The 17,755-nt window shown below is 42.3% G+C and overlaps 1 protein-coding gene across 5 annotated transcripts in view; it reads left to right on the forward strand.

Moving 5' to 3' along the window:
• Positions 1–17,755, forward strand: part of CALD1 (caldesmon 1) — a 280,641-nt gene that overhangs the window by 235,205 nt on the left and 27,681 nt on the right. For 4 of the 5 annotated variants that reach the window (XM_090043515.1, XM_090043517.1, XM_090043516.1 and 1 more), the window contains 3 exons: positions 2,325–2,471; positions 6,628–7,042; positions 14,205–14,362. In XM_090043515.1, coding sequence (XP_089899641.1) covers positions 2,325–2,471; positions 6,628–7,042; positions 14,205–14,362 — 720 coding nt within the window. Of the gene's footprint in view, positions 1–2,324; positions 2,472–6,627; positions 7,769–8,432; positions 8,517–14,204; positions 14,363–17,755 lie in introns of all 5 variants that reach the window. The other variant, XM_090043519.1, reaches the window with a different exon arrangement.

Raw genomic sequence — 17,755 nt, forward strand, 5'->3', positions numbered from 1 at the left:
CATATTACCACTCTCAGTCAAATATTTAAGACAGTTAATGAAGCCATGCTGGTGACTAAAATAAAATAACTAAAGTTAACCTTATGTATGGTGCTTGATACCTGATGTATCATTCTGTACACATATATGTATTTACTCTATTGAAAACAGTCTATGTAATAATAGGGTGGGAGTTAAAAATTTCTGCCAGTTCAAGGGTTATTACTAGGTGTTCTCTTTATAGGTTATAGAGAGAGCCCCAGAATAAGCAAGCCCAAATACCATTTACGCCTCTCACAGGTAGACTTCAACAGGACTAAAGAGGATCTTTCACTGTGCACTGGGTCTTCTGCAGTCAGTTTTTCAGTACATTTGTATCCTAGAGTCTGTTTCTTTTGCAGGAATATAATGGAGATCCCCATCAATTTGTTATTGCTTTCATCTGCTTCCCAGTTTAGACCTAAATTAGTTGTTAGAACCCCTTTAAACTAACTGCAAATGACAAATGCTTTTTCCCTAGTCTTCCATGGCCTGTTGCTTCTGCTTTGAATTCACCTCCTGCCCCTGCCATGATTCATGGTTGTTCTGCTGACAATTTTCATTTTCTTTGAGGGCTCTTCATACAAAGCAAAAGTTAAAAGCTCATGTGGTGGAGCATGAAAGCGACAACCAAAGCCGCTGTGTGCTGATGCCAAAAAAAGTTGCATAGGAGTGAAACTGCCATTCCAGCTTTGGCAGGCTGTTTAGCTTTACCCATGGCCACAGCTCTGCTGAATCCACATTTTTCCCTCCTTTTTTTTCTTTTTTTTTTTTTTGGAAAGGAAGGTCATGTCTAGGGAAAGGTATCATACCAGAAGCCATCAGCAATCTCTTGCTTCATAGACTTACAAACCCAGAGGGCTCAATAATTTTACAGCTAACTAAAAATATTGTTGTTGTTGCAAATGCCAAAATATAAAAACAGAATTCATGCTGCAGGGAATAATCAGACCATCTGCGAAGATCTGCATCTGTTTTATTCTATGTACCCAGCCTCCTGTGATGTGCCTACTGGGTGGGGTTGACTTTTTTTCTTATTCATTAAATCTTAGTCATTGTTGGCTGATTCAACCTCTGTTAGGGTTTTATTTTAAGCCCTTCTATCCACAAAGCTAACAGTGTAGGTTTATCATTCTACATGCCTTTCTCCTTGAAGTATTGATGGGGATGCTTATCTCTTGCTTTCACTTCAATCAGAATTAAATTCACTATAGTAATTTGCTAAGGTAAATGGAAGCACTGGGATTTTAGCGTTATGTTGCCTGTGAGGCTGAGATTTCCTGTGGTCCAGTCCTGACAGGTTCTGGGCTCACACATCTGTTGATGTCAAGTGTTCAATACTCCTTAGCTTAAATTTCTCAGAGAGGTGTTATCTCACATGGGCCTCCTAGCTCTTCTTTTTCACTTCTGAAATAAAGTGGAATAGCTCTAAATTATTAAAGAACAATGTACTTAGCATATATTTATAAAATGTTTTCAAACTATATCCAGCTTTAATGTGGTTAGATGGGCCCCAGCATTGATTTAATTAAATATGAGTGCATCCTATCAGGATCACAGGATATTATTCTAACAGGATTTCTCCTCAGCTACAGAGCTGGGATTTTGGCCCCAGCAGTTGCAGAAGTGTTCATTGACTAAAGGGTATGTCAAGGGTTGAACAGCTTCAAGATGAGGTCAAACATTCATTTTTCCCCCATAATCATGTGGCTAAACAGAACTTTGGACAAATTCTTAAAATAGCATTTTATACTCTTGGATTCAATGGTATCCCTTTAAAACATATATGGGGTAGCCACTGAAGGAGTTAGCATTGTTCTACAAGGTAGCATTGGGCTGATGTTTTAAGAGTGATGGCCCAGGGAAAATGAGAGGCAAGGATTTTTGTGGACTAACTACATAGTTGGGAAGCATATAGACAAGCTTTTGGATATAGAGTACAGTACCCATAAATAACCTTGCCTCTTGCACAAGAGGCAAGAATTTTTGTGGGTGATATCTTTTATTGGACCAACTGCATGGTTGTGATAGATGTAGAAAATCTTTGGGGTATCACAGTACCCTTTCTCAAGTCTCTCGGAGAGAAGCAGACACAGCAGAACTAAGTTGCAGAACAAAAGCTTTTTGATTGCCTATTTCCTGGACCATCATGGCAACATCACTTCAATACTACCAAAACGTTGTTATATGAATCATTCATAACACATACTTTGTCTCTTGTGAATCTGTTTGTCATTGTTTCCATAGTATTACCAAGCAGATAGAATCAATCTCTTTATTAACTTGTCTCAAATGGTATGTTGCAGACTAGCCTACCACAGAACTGATGATGATGATGAAGAAGCTGCAAGAGAACGCCGCCGACGAGCTCGACAGGAAAGGCTGCGGCAAAAGGAAGAGGAAGATGTAGGAGGACAAGGGACAGAGAAACCAGAAGCTAATGCCCAGAACAGGTAAGCTTCAGTTTAAGTGGTTATTCACTAATGCAATTGGTGGAGCTCTGTGTTTAAGGACGGGACATAATGTTCTAGGTGTTTTTCAATCCTATGTTCCTGAGTTCAGGGAGTAGATCTAAACTATGTTTTCCTTACTCTAAATAGAACTTTATTCCCAATGGTTTAAAAAAACCTGTTTCTGGAGTAAGGTGCCACTTATTGGGTGTATCTAAATGAGATGCTTTACTTGGTAAAGAGTCACCATCTACATGTGCACACATTAACTGTTCAGTAAATTAGTTTACTGTGCAATTACTATTAGGGTGTGAAAATGGGCTGTATTTGATTCAGATTCAGCCCAAATTGGGGACAGTGATTTGATTAGCTTATTCAGATCATTGTCTCCATTTGATTTGGCCAGATCCAAATCTGAAGATTTGATGCTGATTCAGAGAATCAGCGATTCGGCTATAGACACAGCTTTAAATGTTTTTTCTACATACCTTGATGTACCAGGTGGGGAGCGGGGGGGCTTGTGTGCTCATCAGCGAACCCAGAAGTGGACCAGAAGTATTTCCAGTCCAATTCTGGGTTCACTGCTGAGCACGCAGAAATACTTGTGGTCCACTTCCAGGTCTGCTGGGGAGCATGCTGGGGGCCGCCCCCCCCCCACACTCCCTGGAAGACCCAGAAGTAGACCGGAAGTGTGTCTGGTCCACTTCCAGGTTTGCTGCCAAGCATGCTGGGGAGCCCCCTGAGCTCTTGTGGGATGTTCCATCTGCTGCAGCATTACAGCATTCATGAACCGCCTGCTACCTTGAGTTATGTAGAAAAAACATTTAATGTTGTGTCTGTATCCGAATTACTGAATCTTTCCAAATCTTTCCAAATCAATTTGGAAGGTTGCGATTTGATTCAGAGAGATTAAAGGGCTTCCTGATTCAATCTGGATTCAGATATTTGGCCACTGAATTGGGCTGGATCTCCACCAAATCGAATCGGGGATCGAAGCTTCGCACGGCCCTAGTTACTCTCTGTAAATACAGGTGGTAAACAAACTGTACATTAGCGCATGTGTTGATGCTGACCAGGAGCAAATTTGCTCCTGGTCAGCACTAACACCAGGGAACCACAGGGGACAGGGAACTCTCTGTTTCCCAGTCCAGCCCAGGTCTGGCCAAAAACTGGCCCACTTCTGGGGTAGGTCCCAGCCAGCCCTGGGCTGCATGGGGATTTCCCTGAGTAGCCTGGGGCTGCATGGAAACTGTCCTTTCTGGAGCAGCTCCCAGTCAGCTCCAAACTGTGTAAAGATTTCCCTACCCACCACAGAGCTGGATGGGAACTGTTCTGCTTCTGAGGCAGGTCCCTGAATATTTCTTTGCCCAGTCTGGAGCTGCCTGGGACCTGCCCCAGAAAGGGCAGTTCTTGCCCAGCCCCGGGCTGCTTGGGGAAATTCTCATGCAGCCTGGACCTGGCTAGGAACTGCCTCAGAAGTGGGACTTCTCCAGGCCAGCCCTCAGCTGCATGGGGAGCCCTGCTGGGCATGGGACTTGTCCCCACATGCAGGAGGCCAAGAGACCTCTGCAGTGGCAGCTGTTTCCCAGCCCCCTGCACATCAGGACCCCTCCCAATGTGCCTGGGGCCAGGAGACAGCTGGCACTGCAGCCAGCATGGCTCTCCTGGCCCTGTGCACCCTCCCAGCCCCTGGGGAAGCTCCCAGGGGGAGCCTGGAGCTCCTCCTGGATGCTGCAGCAGTTTAGAGTAGGATTGGGGTAGCCCTGTACTGGGCTAATCCCGTTGGCAGCAGATTTGCTCCCTGGGAAGGCTTACTGCACATTAAGACTTTGTAGCATTAATTGCACATGTAGATGTGCCCAGAGTGAAAGTAGTACTAGGCCCACAGTATTGTTGCTGTCTTGAGTGTATCTTTATAAGGAGTTAACATTCTAAATTAACTAGGTGGGATTAGGTTGGTAGGTCAAGTGGAAGGTTGTTAGTATCCATTAGTTACTATGTGTAATTGATGAGCTGTTATTGTTGAGCATGAGAGAGTTGGGGAAAAAGTAGTATTTCTCATCATAGATGTTTACTATTTTCAGTGAAAAGCAAAAGTGGTTAGAAAGGCAGTGAATGTAGAAGAATAAAATGCTTAGAAATTTAAGGGAAGCTGATCCTTTAGGGTTCCAACAGTCTTTGTTTGGAAAGGTCTTCCATGTCTTGTAATGCATTATGTTCCTAGGCCAACTTAGCTTTCTGGTGAACCAGTGTCCTTAAAAATCACAATTTCATTTCACTCCATTTGTGTGCCATTTTGGGGGCAGTGTTGCCAAAAGCCAGTCTTGAAGAGAAACAGTCACCTTTCTCAATATTAGAGGTGGCCTCAATAGAGTAAAAACTGTATATTGGCTAAATAAGTTCCGTGAGAGTTTGGCTGTACGTCAGGAGTCTTTTAATTCATAAGGAAAACCACAAAAAAAATGCATCAAAGCAAACTGGAGAGCTCCATAAAACACATGAAACACTTCCAAATATTTTGTCTCAGTATGGCTTTGTCACAGGTAGGTCTTGTCTTACCAATTTCATCTCCTTCTATGACCGGGTCTCTCGCCACCTGGACACAGGAGATGTGGTAGACGTTATATATCTAGACTTTGAAAAGGCTTTTGATCTAGTATCTTACAATATCCTTGTGGGGAAACTGGAAGCTTGTGAGCTCAGCTTCTCAGTGGTCCAGTGGGTGGGAAACTGGCTACATGGTAGGACCCAGAGAGTTCTCATGAACGGATCTGTGTCATCCTGGTGTGAAGTAGCTAGAGGTGTCCCTCAGGGGGCTGTGCTTGGATTGGTGTTTTTCAACATCTTTATCAATGATTTGGATGGGGGAGTGAAAAGCTCACTGACAAAGTTCGTGAATGACACCAAGTTATGGGGCAGTGTAGTCATGCCAGAAAATAGGTTGCAGATACAGGAGGACTTGGACAGGCTCAAGAATTGGACAGACTGGAACCAGCTTAAGTTTAACACTTCCAAGTCTAAGGTGCTTCATCTGGGAGGAAACAACCCTCAGCATACATACAGGCCTGGTGGTGACAGCTTGACTTGCACTGTGGCTGAAAGGGACCATTGCATGAATATGAGCCGTCAGTACGAGGCGGTGGTCAGCAGTGCAAACATGCTGGTATGCATCAACTGATGCATCTCTTGTAAAGCTAAGGAAGTGATACCCCCACTGTACTCAACACTAGTGCGATGGTAGTTAGAGTACTATGTTCAGTTCTGGGTGCTGCACTTCAATAAGAAAAACTTGAGAGGGTCCAGAAAAGAGCTACCCGTATGATCAGAGACTTGCAAGGCAAGCCATATGAGGAAAGGCTGAGGGACCTGGGCCTCTTTAGCCTAAAGAAGAGAAGGTTGAGAGGGGTGTTGATGGCAGCTCACCGCTATATCAGAGGTGTGCATCTGGAGCTCAGTGAACAACTGTTCACTAGGGTACCCCTGGGGAAGACCAGGACCAGTGGATATAAACTCCTAGAAGGCCATTTCAGGCTTAATACCAAGAAACACTCCACAGTCAGGCTGTCCAGACTGGAATAAACTCCCTCTATAGGTGGTACAGTCACCTACCCTGGAGGTTTTCAAGAGGAGACTAGATAGTCATCTCGCTGGGGTCACCTAACCCCAGTTGTCTTTCTGCCTAGAGCGGGGGAGCTGGACCCAATGATCTGCAAGGTCCCATCCAGCCCCTAACAATCTATTAATCTAGAACCATGCAGTGGGTGTAATGTAACATTTAGCATGAATTCTTAAGGGTAGCTTCTCTTGCAGCTATACCAAAGCTCCACAGCCCAGTCCAGTGCCTATTGAAGTAAACTGAATGAGTTTCATTGATATTACTGAGTATTGGATTGACTTAGTTCATTAGTTGGATTCCTTAGGAGCATGGAGGAAAGGAGGGGTATAGATTGCCCTTTGCAAGTCATTACATTATGAAATCCCAAACTCCTGTAAATACAGAAATTTGATAGTTGTCCCTGAAATGTTTGATAAATCTTTAAAGTATCTGACTGTCTTCTGTTTTAGGCACTACATAATATTTTTACTGAAAGCTATTTCTGGAAAGAAACCCAGCAAATACTTTGTTAGAGTGTTTGACTAAGCTTTTGTTTTTGTACAGTGTTGTAGAAGAGGAGACCAAACGCACTACAACAGTTACAGACACACAAATGGGATCAAATGATGATGCTGCCTTCTTGGAGAGATTAGCAAGGAGGGAGGAAAGACGCCAGAAACGTCTCCAGGAGGCCCTAGAGCGTCAAAAGGAGTTTGACCCAACAGTCACAGATGGAAGCTTGTCACTACCAAGCAGCAGAGAGATAAACAATGTGGATGAAGATGAGACCATGGGGAAAGAGGAAAAAATTGAAACACGCCAAGGACGCTACGAGATTGAGGAGACAGAAACCATTACCAAATCATACCAGAGGAACAACTGGAGGCAAGATGATGAAGAAGAAGAAGTAAAGAAAGAAGAAAAAGATAAGGAGGTGCTGGAGGAGGAACCAAAGGAGATACCCACAGAGGAAAATCAGGTAGAGGTGACAAAAGAAAAGGAAACTAAAGAAGATATGTTAGAAGCAAAAACCTTAGCCGAGAATAATACCAGTGCCCAAATAGAAAGCAAGGAGGCCATAAATATCACTGTCATTCTTGATTATGAGAAACTTAGGGATGAGGAAAAGCAAAAAGCTGAGGAGGACAAGAAAAGAGCAGAGGAAAAAGAAAGGCTTGAAGCAGCAGAGAGGGAGAGGATAAAGGAGGAGGAGCAAAGAAAAGCTGAGGAAGAAAGAGAGAGAATTCAAGCAGAAGAGAGAAGAGCAGCCCAAGAAAAAGAAAGGATTGAGGCAGAGGAAAGAGCAAAAGCAGAGGAAGAGAAAAGGGCAGCTGAGGCAAGGGAGAGGATCAAGGCAGAGGAGGAGAAGAAGGCAGCTGAGGAAAGGAAAAGGGCAAAGGAGGAGGAGGAGAGGAGGGCAGCTGAGGAAAGGAAGAGGGCAAAGGAGGAGGAAGAAAGGAAGGCAGCTGAGGAAAGGAAGAGGGCAAAGGAGGAGGAAGAGAGGAAGGCAGCTGAGGAAAGGGAGAGGGCTAAGGTACAAGAGAAGAGGAAAGCAGAAGAAAAGGCTAAGATAGAGGCAGAGAAATTAAAAGCAAAACAAAAGATAGAAGAGAAAAAAATTGAAGACAAAAAAGTACAAGATAAACAGGTAAAAGAGAAGAAAATACAAGAGGAAAAGCCTCAAGCAGCCTTCCTAAGGAAACAGGTACAGTAAACATTTTGCACCAAACAAGAGGCCTGTGATCTGTGAGAAATGTAATGCAAGAAAAAACCCACAGGATTGGAATTTGCTCACAGTTTTGTTCCTGCATTTAAACTACTAATTCTCTCTACAATCAGTATTTGATTTCTTTCTTTTTACTAAAGCTCCTTGCTTCTGCTTATCAATAATGCAATGCATGACACACTTAAATGCTCTGTATGCTGGTTTTGAAACCCTATGAAGGAAAACCTGGCATGTTCAGAATTTTGTGCATTTTGCCACCTTTTTCTTTTGCTTTAAGCAATAGCCTGTGAGGAGTAGAAAAGCACAGTTTGACGCAAAAGATACATGAGCTATGTGCGAAGAACACTGAATAAGTGTATGTTGTTGATAGAAGCAAGCACAGCTGGGGGTGTTTTCTGCTGGGATACTCAAGCACAATGCTACATGAGGGAGAAGTGAGCACAAAGGTTCAGGAAGGGGTGTGGGAGCACAGTTCCCTAAATTGGGAAGAGCAAGCACAGCTGCACATGGAGATGTGGGCACAGCAGCACACGATGGAGATGTGGGCACATCTGCACCAGTTGGGTATGTGATCACCGCTTTGGCAAATCAGAGCTGGAAGGGCAGCTGGTAGAATGATATTTTCATCTTAACAAATAAAAAGGGGGAAGAAAAAGAGGTTAAAGTGGAACCTAAAAAGGAAAAGTTACCAGATGAGAAACTTCGACCTCCTTTCAAAAAGGACCAGGTAATTATTGTGCACAAAGATGATGTCATAAAGAAACGTGCTGGAACTTACAATCAGAATGACTCCATAGCAAAAGGATATTTTGTTTAGCAAAGCGTGTGCTTAACTTTGTCGTTAAGCATGTGCCTAGTCCCATTGAAGTCAACAGGGATGGAACTACTTGTGTGTTTAATGGTGAAGTGTTTGGGTGAGTATTTTGCCTAATATTGGCATATTAGGGTGAAATCTTGCTGTTTTTTTTAATGTGAATGCCTCAGTGACTTCAATGAGACTTGCCTAAGTAAATCAGGCAGGCAAGGGTTGGACCCTGTAGGTGGACTTTTCAGGACTGTTCCAACTAATTATCCTTCCCTGGTTTCCTCTACTTTTACTATCAACTTTTCTCCTATGACTGAGACCTGCCTTCATAATAATTATGAATACTTCTAGGTCTCTTTGGCCTCCTAACTGACCTAACTAATGATTTTCCTTCCCCACCCCCTAAAATAATCTGATACTTAGTGATATATAAACCATGCAGATCCAAGGTTCTTTTTTTGTTTTGAAGAGAAATCCTACCAAATTTACTGCATTGCATTTCTACTGTAAACACAGGAGGTGGTGCCATGGTGTTTTACTGTATGGTAAGTCAATGAGGTTGAGAATCATTTACTTTTCAGACTTACAATAGGCAAACAGGAATCATTGTTACATTTGTGCAGTGAATGTGCTTTTGGATCAGTCCTATAAGCTGCTGAATGTGTAAACCTCAATTGGCTTTATTAAGAAAGTTGAGGCTATGTAAGGCCTGCCAGGGTTGCACCCCTTTGGGCTCAAACATATATATCTGGGATAAGTACTGCAGGATGGAGGTAGATGGGATGAGGTGGGATGAACGACCTCTACATCTGTGTAGAGCGGTGATGCTCAACCTGCAGTCCACAGGCTGAATCCAGCCTGTGGACTGTGTTATCTAGTCTGTGGGGCTTGCCATGGGCCTGGAAATGTGGCAGCAGGAGGGCAGTGGCAGTAATAATTGCATGGCTCTGGAAGCTGCCACAATTAGTACTGCCACCACACCCCTGGAGTTACATTTTTGAATCTGGAGGGAGCCAGATGTTGTAGTCCACATGCCAGGTTGCTCCAGTACACACAGATTCAGAACTGATGTGTGGATCAGATCTATGAATTTGCTTGTTCATAGTAGTTAAGGAGCAGGCTCAAGATTTCTAGCTGTAGGAGAGTATTCAGGTGAGTTTGGGACAGGCTGCAGCCTACTCTTAGAACTGAAAGCAAGTGATACCATGTGTTTTATGGGCATGCAAGTGTCTAATTTGGGAAGCCTCATTTGAAGACTAATTTATAGGGACCCACAGAAATTGTGATTTTGCGACACCTGGCATTACCCATGAAATTGGCCAATATCAGCAAAATCTGCAAAAAAAACCTTACTGAAAATAAAATCCTGGTTCCCCAGAGGGAGCCGACGGTTCTCACAGCACTGTGGCTCAGCCACACAGCGCACTGGGGGCGAGGGGGCTGCAAGCACAAAGGGGAGCCCAAGATGACTGCCAGCCCTCCTCCTTGCTGCTGATTGGCAGAGTGGCTGCCTGTCAGGTGGCCCTGCTCCTCTTGACCAATCAGTGGTGAGGGGCAGGACTGCATGACAGACAGCCCTCACAACCAATAAGCAGAGAGGGGTGGGGGCCACTGGAGCCCCTCAGCCAAAGAGAGGTATGGGGGTGGGGGGGAAGAGGGGAGCTGCCAAAACCAGCCCATGAAAATGGCTACTGGCCCCACGATCTCCCCACAAAATTTGTTGTCTGCTTCCTCAAGTTGGATAGACCCCCCCCCACTCATTTGAGACTAAAAAGCTACAAAACAAGGCATTTAAAGGGTTAGAAAAATGTTGGTCCTTATGTAAGAAGGGATATTGGTTAAACTAAGATGATTTAGCCTGGCAACAGCGAGAGTAGAAGGAAATCTAATGGAGGCATTTAAGCCAGTGGAGGTTACAATAAAAAATGAAGTCCCTGTTTTTAGATTGTCCCAGAAGCAATTATTTGTGGGCAGATGAATTTAAAACCAATAAAAGAAACTATTTCTCTGTACAAAAAGGGGTGAGTTTCCAGAATTCAGCGCCATACCATATCATTTAACATTGTAGATACTTTTAAGAGGATGCAGGATTAGTTTAATACCATTAAACTTTGGAGAGACTTTGGGGTCCTACTAAGTGTGGGCTGCTTTCAGTTCCCATAAAAAATAATATGATCTGAGGGTGCTTTTCTGTTCTTATCTTCTCCTGTTATATGCAAGAATGACTCCTTTGAGACTAAGACTTCTGAAAGGGTTAAGAATTTTTTTTTTGGGTGCTCAATTTAAGACTCATTTTAAAAAGGCCCTCACTTTTTGAAAGTACTCAGTACCCACTGTCTGAAAATCAGGTCCCTTTCAGGTTTCTGGAGTTGTATGCTGAAAACTATTAGTCCCTTTGGAAATCTTAATGATCACTTTTTGGCTTAGGACAATATTGGTGTTCACATTACTGCAAGAACAGTCTAGATGTGGACCTTGAGCATTTAACAGTGATGTACAAAATTCAGACAAGCTCATTTTTAATTAAATATTATAAATATATTATCATTAAATATTATTAATTGAAGTTAGGAAGAGGATGTGACCCTAATAAGAACTTGGAAGCATGCTTCTCCTCTATGACACCAGGTTTCTGCCTGTATTATACCAGCTTGTGCCCATTGTCAATGAGATCATAATTTGGTTTCTCAGAATTTTGGCTTCAGTCAAATTAGCAACTAGAAGTCCTGCTGCCTCTCTGAACTCTCCCAACACGTTGGGTCTGCAAAACTGGCCTGGAAAGTTCATAAGAACAAATTTTCTCATGACATGAGACTCCTGGTATTTCCTGCTTCTGGTGTGGCTAGACATGCTGCAAAAGTTGCTTTTTCTCATGATATTTGGGTATTTCTGTGTTCACGGAGATTGGCAACAAAAAACCCTAGACCCAGATAGCTACAGCATTTGAGGCATTCCAAGATCAAACCCCAATCTGGAATCAAATGGTTCCAATCTTTAAGATGTACAGACCCAAAAGTTTGGGGTAGAAGAACTCTAGATTGAAATCTTCCAGATTACCTATTAATTTACAGTCCTGGTCAGAACTAGGAGCTGCAGATGTGTGTGAAATTGTAGATATAATTGAAAACTGAGTTAATCAAACATTTTTAAATTGCTAAACTGTTTATTCCTGTTTTGTTTGTGCCTGGGGTCAAGATATGTGGGAAGAAATGAGCTATCTCTGTGAAGATTATACTACCCACCCAGTCTAATTCCATTGAAGTCAGTGGGAGCCCTTCTGTTAATTTCAGCAGGAGTTGAATTGGTCTCTGTTTCCCTGAAACATAAAAGCATTTAACATGCCTACTTCTCTCGCTTACCTGGTGAGAAATCGCTGCTGTGAAAGAGACTGATCCTGCTTCTGTTACAGTCAATCGGAGTTTAATCACTGAAATCAATAGAAGCAGAAATGGGCCCTGAACAGTTATCGATTGGATTCTGCTAATTCTTAAAGTGTGTTATTTAATTCTAACTTTCTTAGCAAATTAAATTAAGTTGTAGAATTTGCTGCCTTCCCCTGTGGGTCTTGCATCTCAGGCAGTTGGAATTATTGTTTGTTTTTTCAATGAGACTTAGAAGGGACTTCATGAGATAGTACGTGGGAAGAAATGTTCTCAAAATCCCATTACAGATGCCGTGACATTTAAAATCCCAGAGCCACCAACAGCCATGGTTTCAAAATCACTTTGACAAGCGATGCAGGAGATTGCTAATGGAGATGGAACCTTTCACTATTAATAATATATCAGGTGTTCAAATCTTTTCCAGATCTGGGAGTGACCCAAAGATACTGCTGTCTGATGGCTGCATGTTACATTGAATAGAACTGATTGTCTCAGAGCAGTTTCTAGAAGACAGAAGTTCACAACTTCAAAGCTACAACCACTGCCACTGACAATAGTGGGCTTATTTGCTGGCTGGCAGTCATAGCATCATGGCCAAAGAATGCATGTTCATGGAAACCAAACTCTCCTCTTACCCATCAAAATAATTCTGCCAGGTCATAAGCAAGACTGCAGTAGAATAGCATAGGGAAAGCTTACATTTGTGGACTGAGCAATTTTCTCTGAGTTATATACCCAGATTACATGACCGCCTCCCCCCCTTTCAGTGCACGCCACATTTCAGCTGTCACGTCATATGTGTTTATACAAATGAACAAACAGCTTTTGATCCTAGTGACAGGCAGAGCTGGTATTGGAGATTCCAGCTGTTCAGTCATCTTGTCAGATGCTTTGTAAGGCTCCCTAAGAGGATCCTGCTTTGAAAAGTGGGAGGGGATGCCTTCAGGAAGGGATAAATTGTGTCTAGTCCCACTCTAGGTCAGAGTTTATTTTTCTCTTCATTTAGCAGATGGAACGGCAGGAGGATGCAGAGGGGCAGCTTTCTAAATGGTTTTCAAGCCAGTTCTTTAAAGAAAATACGTTCTGCCTGCCCAATAAAGCCTTCTGCCGACATAGGAAAATTTTCTCGGGTTAACACTTTTATTTTCTTCCCTGCAATTCAAAACTTATTTGGCTCCTGGTCCAGCTAATTTACTTTGTGGGAATAATTCTGCCCACATAACAGAAGAACTCAAATCAGTGCCATCTCCTGCACTTTTCATCAGCATCCAAGCATGACTCAGCACGCTGGGGTCAGGCTGTAGATGGCCATGGTAAATACTTTTAAGACCAACATTTTCTGGATGGGGATTAGGGAGTGAAACCAATACATTAAATTTTTTGAATCTCAGTGAAATAATATAAAGTGAAGTCCTGGAGGGGGGAAGAGAATTTTTGCCTCAATGTTTTCGGAGAGAACATCTGCTTCTTTCTAGAATTGGAGCCGCACATTGGATAATACCCTCTACAACTAGTCAGTGATTGGTCTGTAACCTAGTATGGGGGCGTTAGAATTGCACACTGATAAAAAAAACACACATTTGGCTATGGCCTAATGATCACTGAACTACTTGGCAATGATGCTTGTAGTAGCCAACTAGTAGGCACCTGCTGTGACACTGAAAGCACCCAGTACATCCTGTTAGCCCACATCTGCTGTGCAGGTGACTGTATTGGCTACATCTGGATAGCAAACACTTGCTTTTGCTGAGTTAGTTTAACAATTTGTTATGATTATTATTTCTATTGTAGAATCACCTAATAACCCATTGTAGTTACAGCTATATGAACAAACAACAAAGGCATTCCCTCTCTTACAGTGTTCATAGTCTGAGAGTCAGATGATGTGCAACAGGTAAATGAGCTAAAAAATGAGGGGCAAGAGGATGGGACGGGATAGCAGTCAAGACAGGTGTCATTTTAATTGGGTTACATAGCAGTAGTAGCATTTTGTGCAGCAGATTTGCATGCAATGCAGGTAACTGCAGCTATCTTCTGTTGCAAGGTAGATCAGAAGAGGGTGGTTGCAGATAACATTTTAGAATTTTACGGGATGTTTGCTGTAAAAGATTTGAAGACACATGCTTAGGTGCCCAGCATTCCTAGTTATCCCCTCTTCAGTTACCCTGAATGTCTAATTGTGAGTCTTTTTTTTTTGCTTGTATTCTTTATGGTATCTTCTGAGCAGATAAAAGATGACAAGGCTAATAAAGAAAAAGCACCTAAGGATGAACTTAAGGCTAGCTGGGATCGTAAGAAAGGACTTCCTGAATCGAAGCCACAGAATGGAGAACGTGTCCAGGAACTTACTACCCACAAACTTAAACATACTGAGAATATTTTTGGGTAAGATTCACATGAACACTGGATTTGTTTATATCGGAGTAGAACTAGTGGGCTTGTGGCCTTTTATGGGTCTCTGTTACAGTACTTTTCAGCTGAGTAGTCTAAGACTTAGGTTTCCAACATCAAACATAAAAATTATGATATTCATTAGTTTTTTTTTAGAATTGAATTGAGTGTCTCAGGTTGTTTTTTAATAGAATTCTATGTACATTGCTGTAGCAATGAAATGAGCTGCGCATAGCTGGTTAATGAATAGAAAAAAGCAAACACCTCACTCTCTCTCTAGCGATCAGCAATTTGTTTTTTAATCTTCTTCCATCATCTGCTAAACTTTTGCTTTCTTAATGAACTTCATATTTTTGTAGTCTGAGTTAAGGTAAAGACTGACCTCAGAGCTGAGCCTTTATATCGTTGTCACATGAGAATAACCCATTTCCAGTACACACCTGCTTTAAATCAGACTCTGTATAAACAATATGAAGCAGTGTCCAGATGGTAACCTTTTTTAAGAGTTTATCTCTTAATTGTTTATTGTAGCAAACCACAAGTGTAATGGCTTTTATATGTAAATAATTATTTGGTAGGAGAAAAACTACTCCTGGTCAAAATGTTTTAAAGAGGCATGTTCAGGAAAATAATGTTGTCTGAGATATCTGCTACACTTGGGAAAGAGGGGGATTCATATGCCATAAAACAGAAGAAAATGAGTTCTCTTCACCTGTCCAGTGTTGGGTCAAATCACAATGAACATGTGAAATGTTTCTAAAACTCTCCTTGTAACTTCTTTGTTTGTTTTATTTCATGTTGGGCATAGGTCTCTGTAGCAACATTTAGTGATAAGATGGAAATCTTTCTTCTATTTCCCATCTTCCCCAAAATCCACTAATTTTGATGTCTAGCCAAATGACTTTAGTACGTAACCACCTGTGGTGCTAGCACAAAAGTAGCAGACTCTGTACACTAAGTTTAAATTGCACTAGTAAGAAATAAAACCAGACACATCTGAGGCTAAAGAGAAGTGTTATCTATGCCCCTTCTCTCTGTCCTGGTCAACAAGAGGATTTCTGGAAAAACTAATTTTGTGGCTCCCCTTTCCCATTTTCCTGCCACCTGCCCCTTTTCTCAGCTCTTATTCAGGAGTGCAGAAATCCTAAGCATGTTGTAATGCATTTTTCACATTGCTCTGTCACGTTTGGCTCTTTCAAACCAGCTTTTTCTCCCCCTGCATGAAGGCTGGCAATTGGCTTCCATTTCTTAGCACCAAACAGGCACTTCTGAAGTTCTTCCTCTGTTCTGTATCTCAGTACTGATTTCTTGATGTTGACAGCAGGGGGCTGAGATCCCCAGAATCTGCTGAAAGCAAAGAGCCTGAGAGGAAAAAAAGTATGAGGAGCAAGATAATTATTGTGCCAATTATTGTGTCCTATTAGAGAATATGCATAAACAGCAAGGAAAATCCTACATATAGCCTGTTAATAAAAGAAGTTAGAAAGAGTAGCTTTTGGATGTACATGATTAGGAGCTGAAAAACCTCTTCTCAGTAAGAAAGACATGTTGTTCAGCTAAAGGATTCACCCCACTTTCCATGGAGTCAGAAAAAAATAAGACTATTATACACTCTTAGTTTTATAGCACTGCAAGGTTGGAATAACTCTACTGATTTCAGTGAAGTTACTTTATTTGCACAGATGTCACAGAGGACAGAAACTGATCCTTAGTAACTTCTTACATTACTGACATAAAGTAGATCAGATATTGGTTAAGAGACTTGGTAAACAGTTACTATTTTCAGTGCTACATTTAATAATACTGTCAAACCAAACTTTTATTTTAGGGATTATTTGAGGAAATTTCCACACTCTCCAAAGTGTGGGGTGTGTCCCCCTAGTTTGTGTGTGAAAGGTTTCTAGGGGAGGCTGTGTATGAACTGTAGTGGCAATCAGCAGTGCTCCCCTACTTTATCCACTCTTGATGCCTGCTCCCTGCTCCCATTCAGTCATTGCCACTGATTGCCTCCAGCAAAGGGAATCAACAGCAATTGGCAGTAAAGGAGTTTGGTGGCGGTGGCTAAAGTAAGAGTACTGGGAATGCCGACCCGGGGGTTACAAGAAATAATGGCCACAAGCTAGAGGAGAGCAGATTTAGATTGGATATTAGGAGGAACTTCTTCACAGTTCGAGTGGCCAAGGTCTGGAACGGGCTCCCAAGGGAGGTGGTGCTCTCCCCTACCCTGGGGGTATTCAAGAGAAGGTTGGATGTGTATCTAGCTGGGGTAATGTAGGCCCAGCACTCTATCCTGCTTATGCAGGGGGTCGGACTCGATGATCTATTGAGGTCCCTTCCGACCCTAGCATCTATGAATCTATGAATCTATGACTTTACTGTGCTGGGCATAAACCCACAAGGTTTGGGAAGTACTGAATGACTTGATATATCTTGATTAGACCACATACCTGTCAAAGTCAGTATAGGCTGACTGCCATGACTGCTTAGAGAATGAGAAACAGCAAAATAACTGGGACTTCTCTCCCTGACTGGGGCTAGAGGAACAAACCAAGACTAACGGCTAGATCCTGTATCAACCTCTAAGTTTCCTCCATGGTGATGTCACAATGACTAAAATGTAGGTTTCTTGTCCCAGGAGGATCCAGATCACCCAGGTCAGGTGTCTAGGCTTCTTATGGAGTGAATGGAGAGATCTAGATACCACCCAAGGTCCAGGTCACCCATCCAGTCACTTGGTTTTATTAGCCTACAGGAAGCTAATAAGTATGCTAAGCATGGGGGTGTGACTGAACTCTCACTCCTTTTCAGAGCTTAAGCAATTCGATTTAGGGATGCAAGGAAGCACTAGATTACTCAAGGAGGAGGTGTATGATTCAGAACAGCCTATCTGACAGCAGCGCTGAGTTCAGGATAAAGCACAGCCTCTCCCTTGTTCCTTCTTGAACTGGTGGTGGTAGTGCCCACCTTTTGCCTTGCAGTCTAGTAATAAGAGTACTTGCCCAGGAAGACAAAGACCTAAATTCTAGGTTTATCCCACCTAGGAGGAATAGAAACACAAGAGATGGGGCTTGTGTGTTTTTTATTTTTTCTCTGTTCTTCAGGCATTAAAAAGTGCTAGATTTTAAATGCTCCATTAATGAAACCACGGGGTCGCACAATTTAATGTCACAAGAGCGGGATTCAGATACATTTCCCAGTTGCCAGGAGAGTGTCCTGAATACCTGTTTTAACAGTTGCCTTGCAGAAATTTATGGTCTTGGTTAAAATGGATTTTTTAAATACTAAGTAGATACATTATAAAATAAGTGCCAGGTCACGCACTAGTCTAAGCAATGGTGCTTATTCCTGTTGGCCATCTGTACTAAGAGCTTGTAGGATCAGACTCTA

The sequence above is a fragment of the Crocodylus siamensis genome, chromosome 4, assembly GCF_052110815.1.
Source record: "Crocodylus siamensis isolate JL-2025a chromosome 4, ASM5211081v1, whole genome shotgun sequence".
In the NCBI taxonomy this organism is placed as follows: domain Eukaryota; kingdom Metazoa; phylum Chordata; order Crocodylia; family Crocodylidae; genus Crocodylus; species Crocodylus siamensis.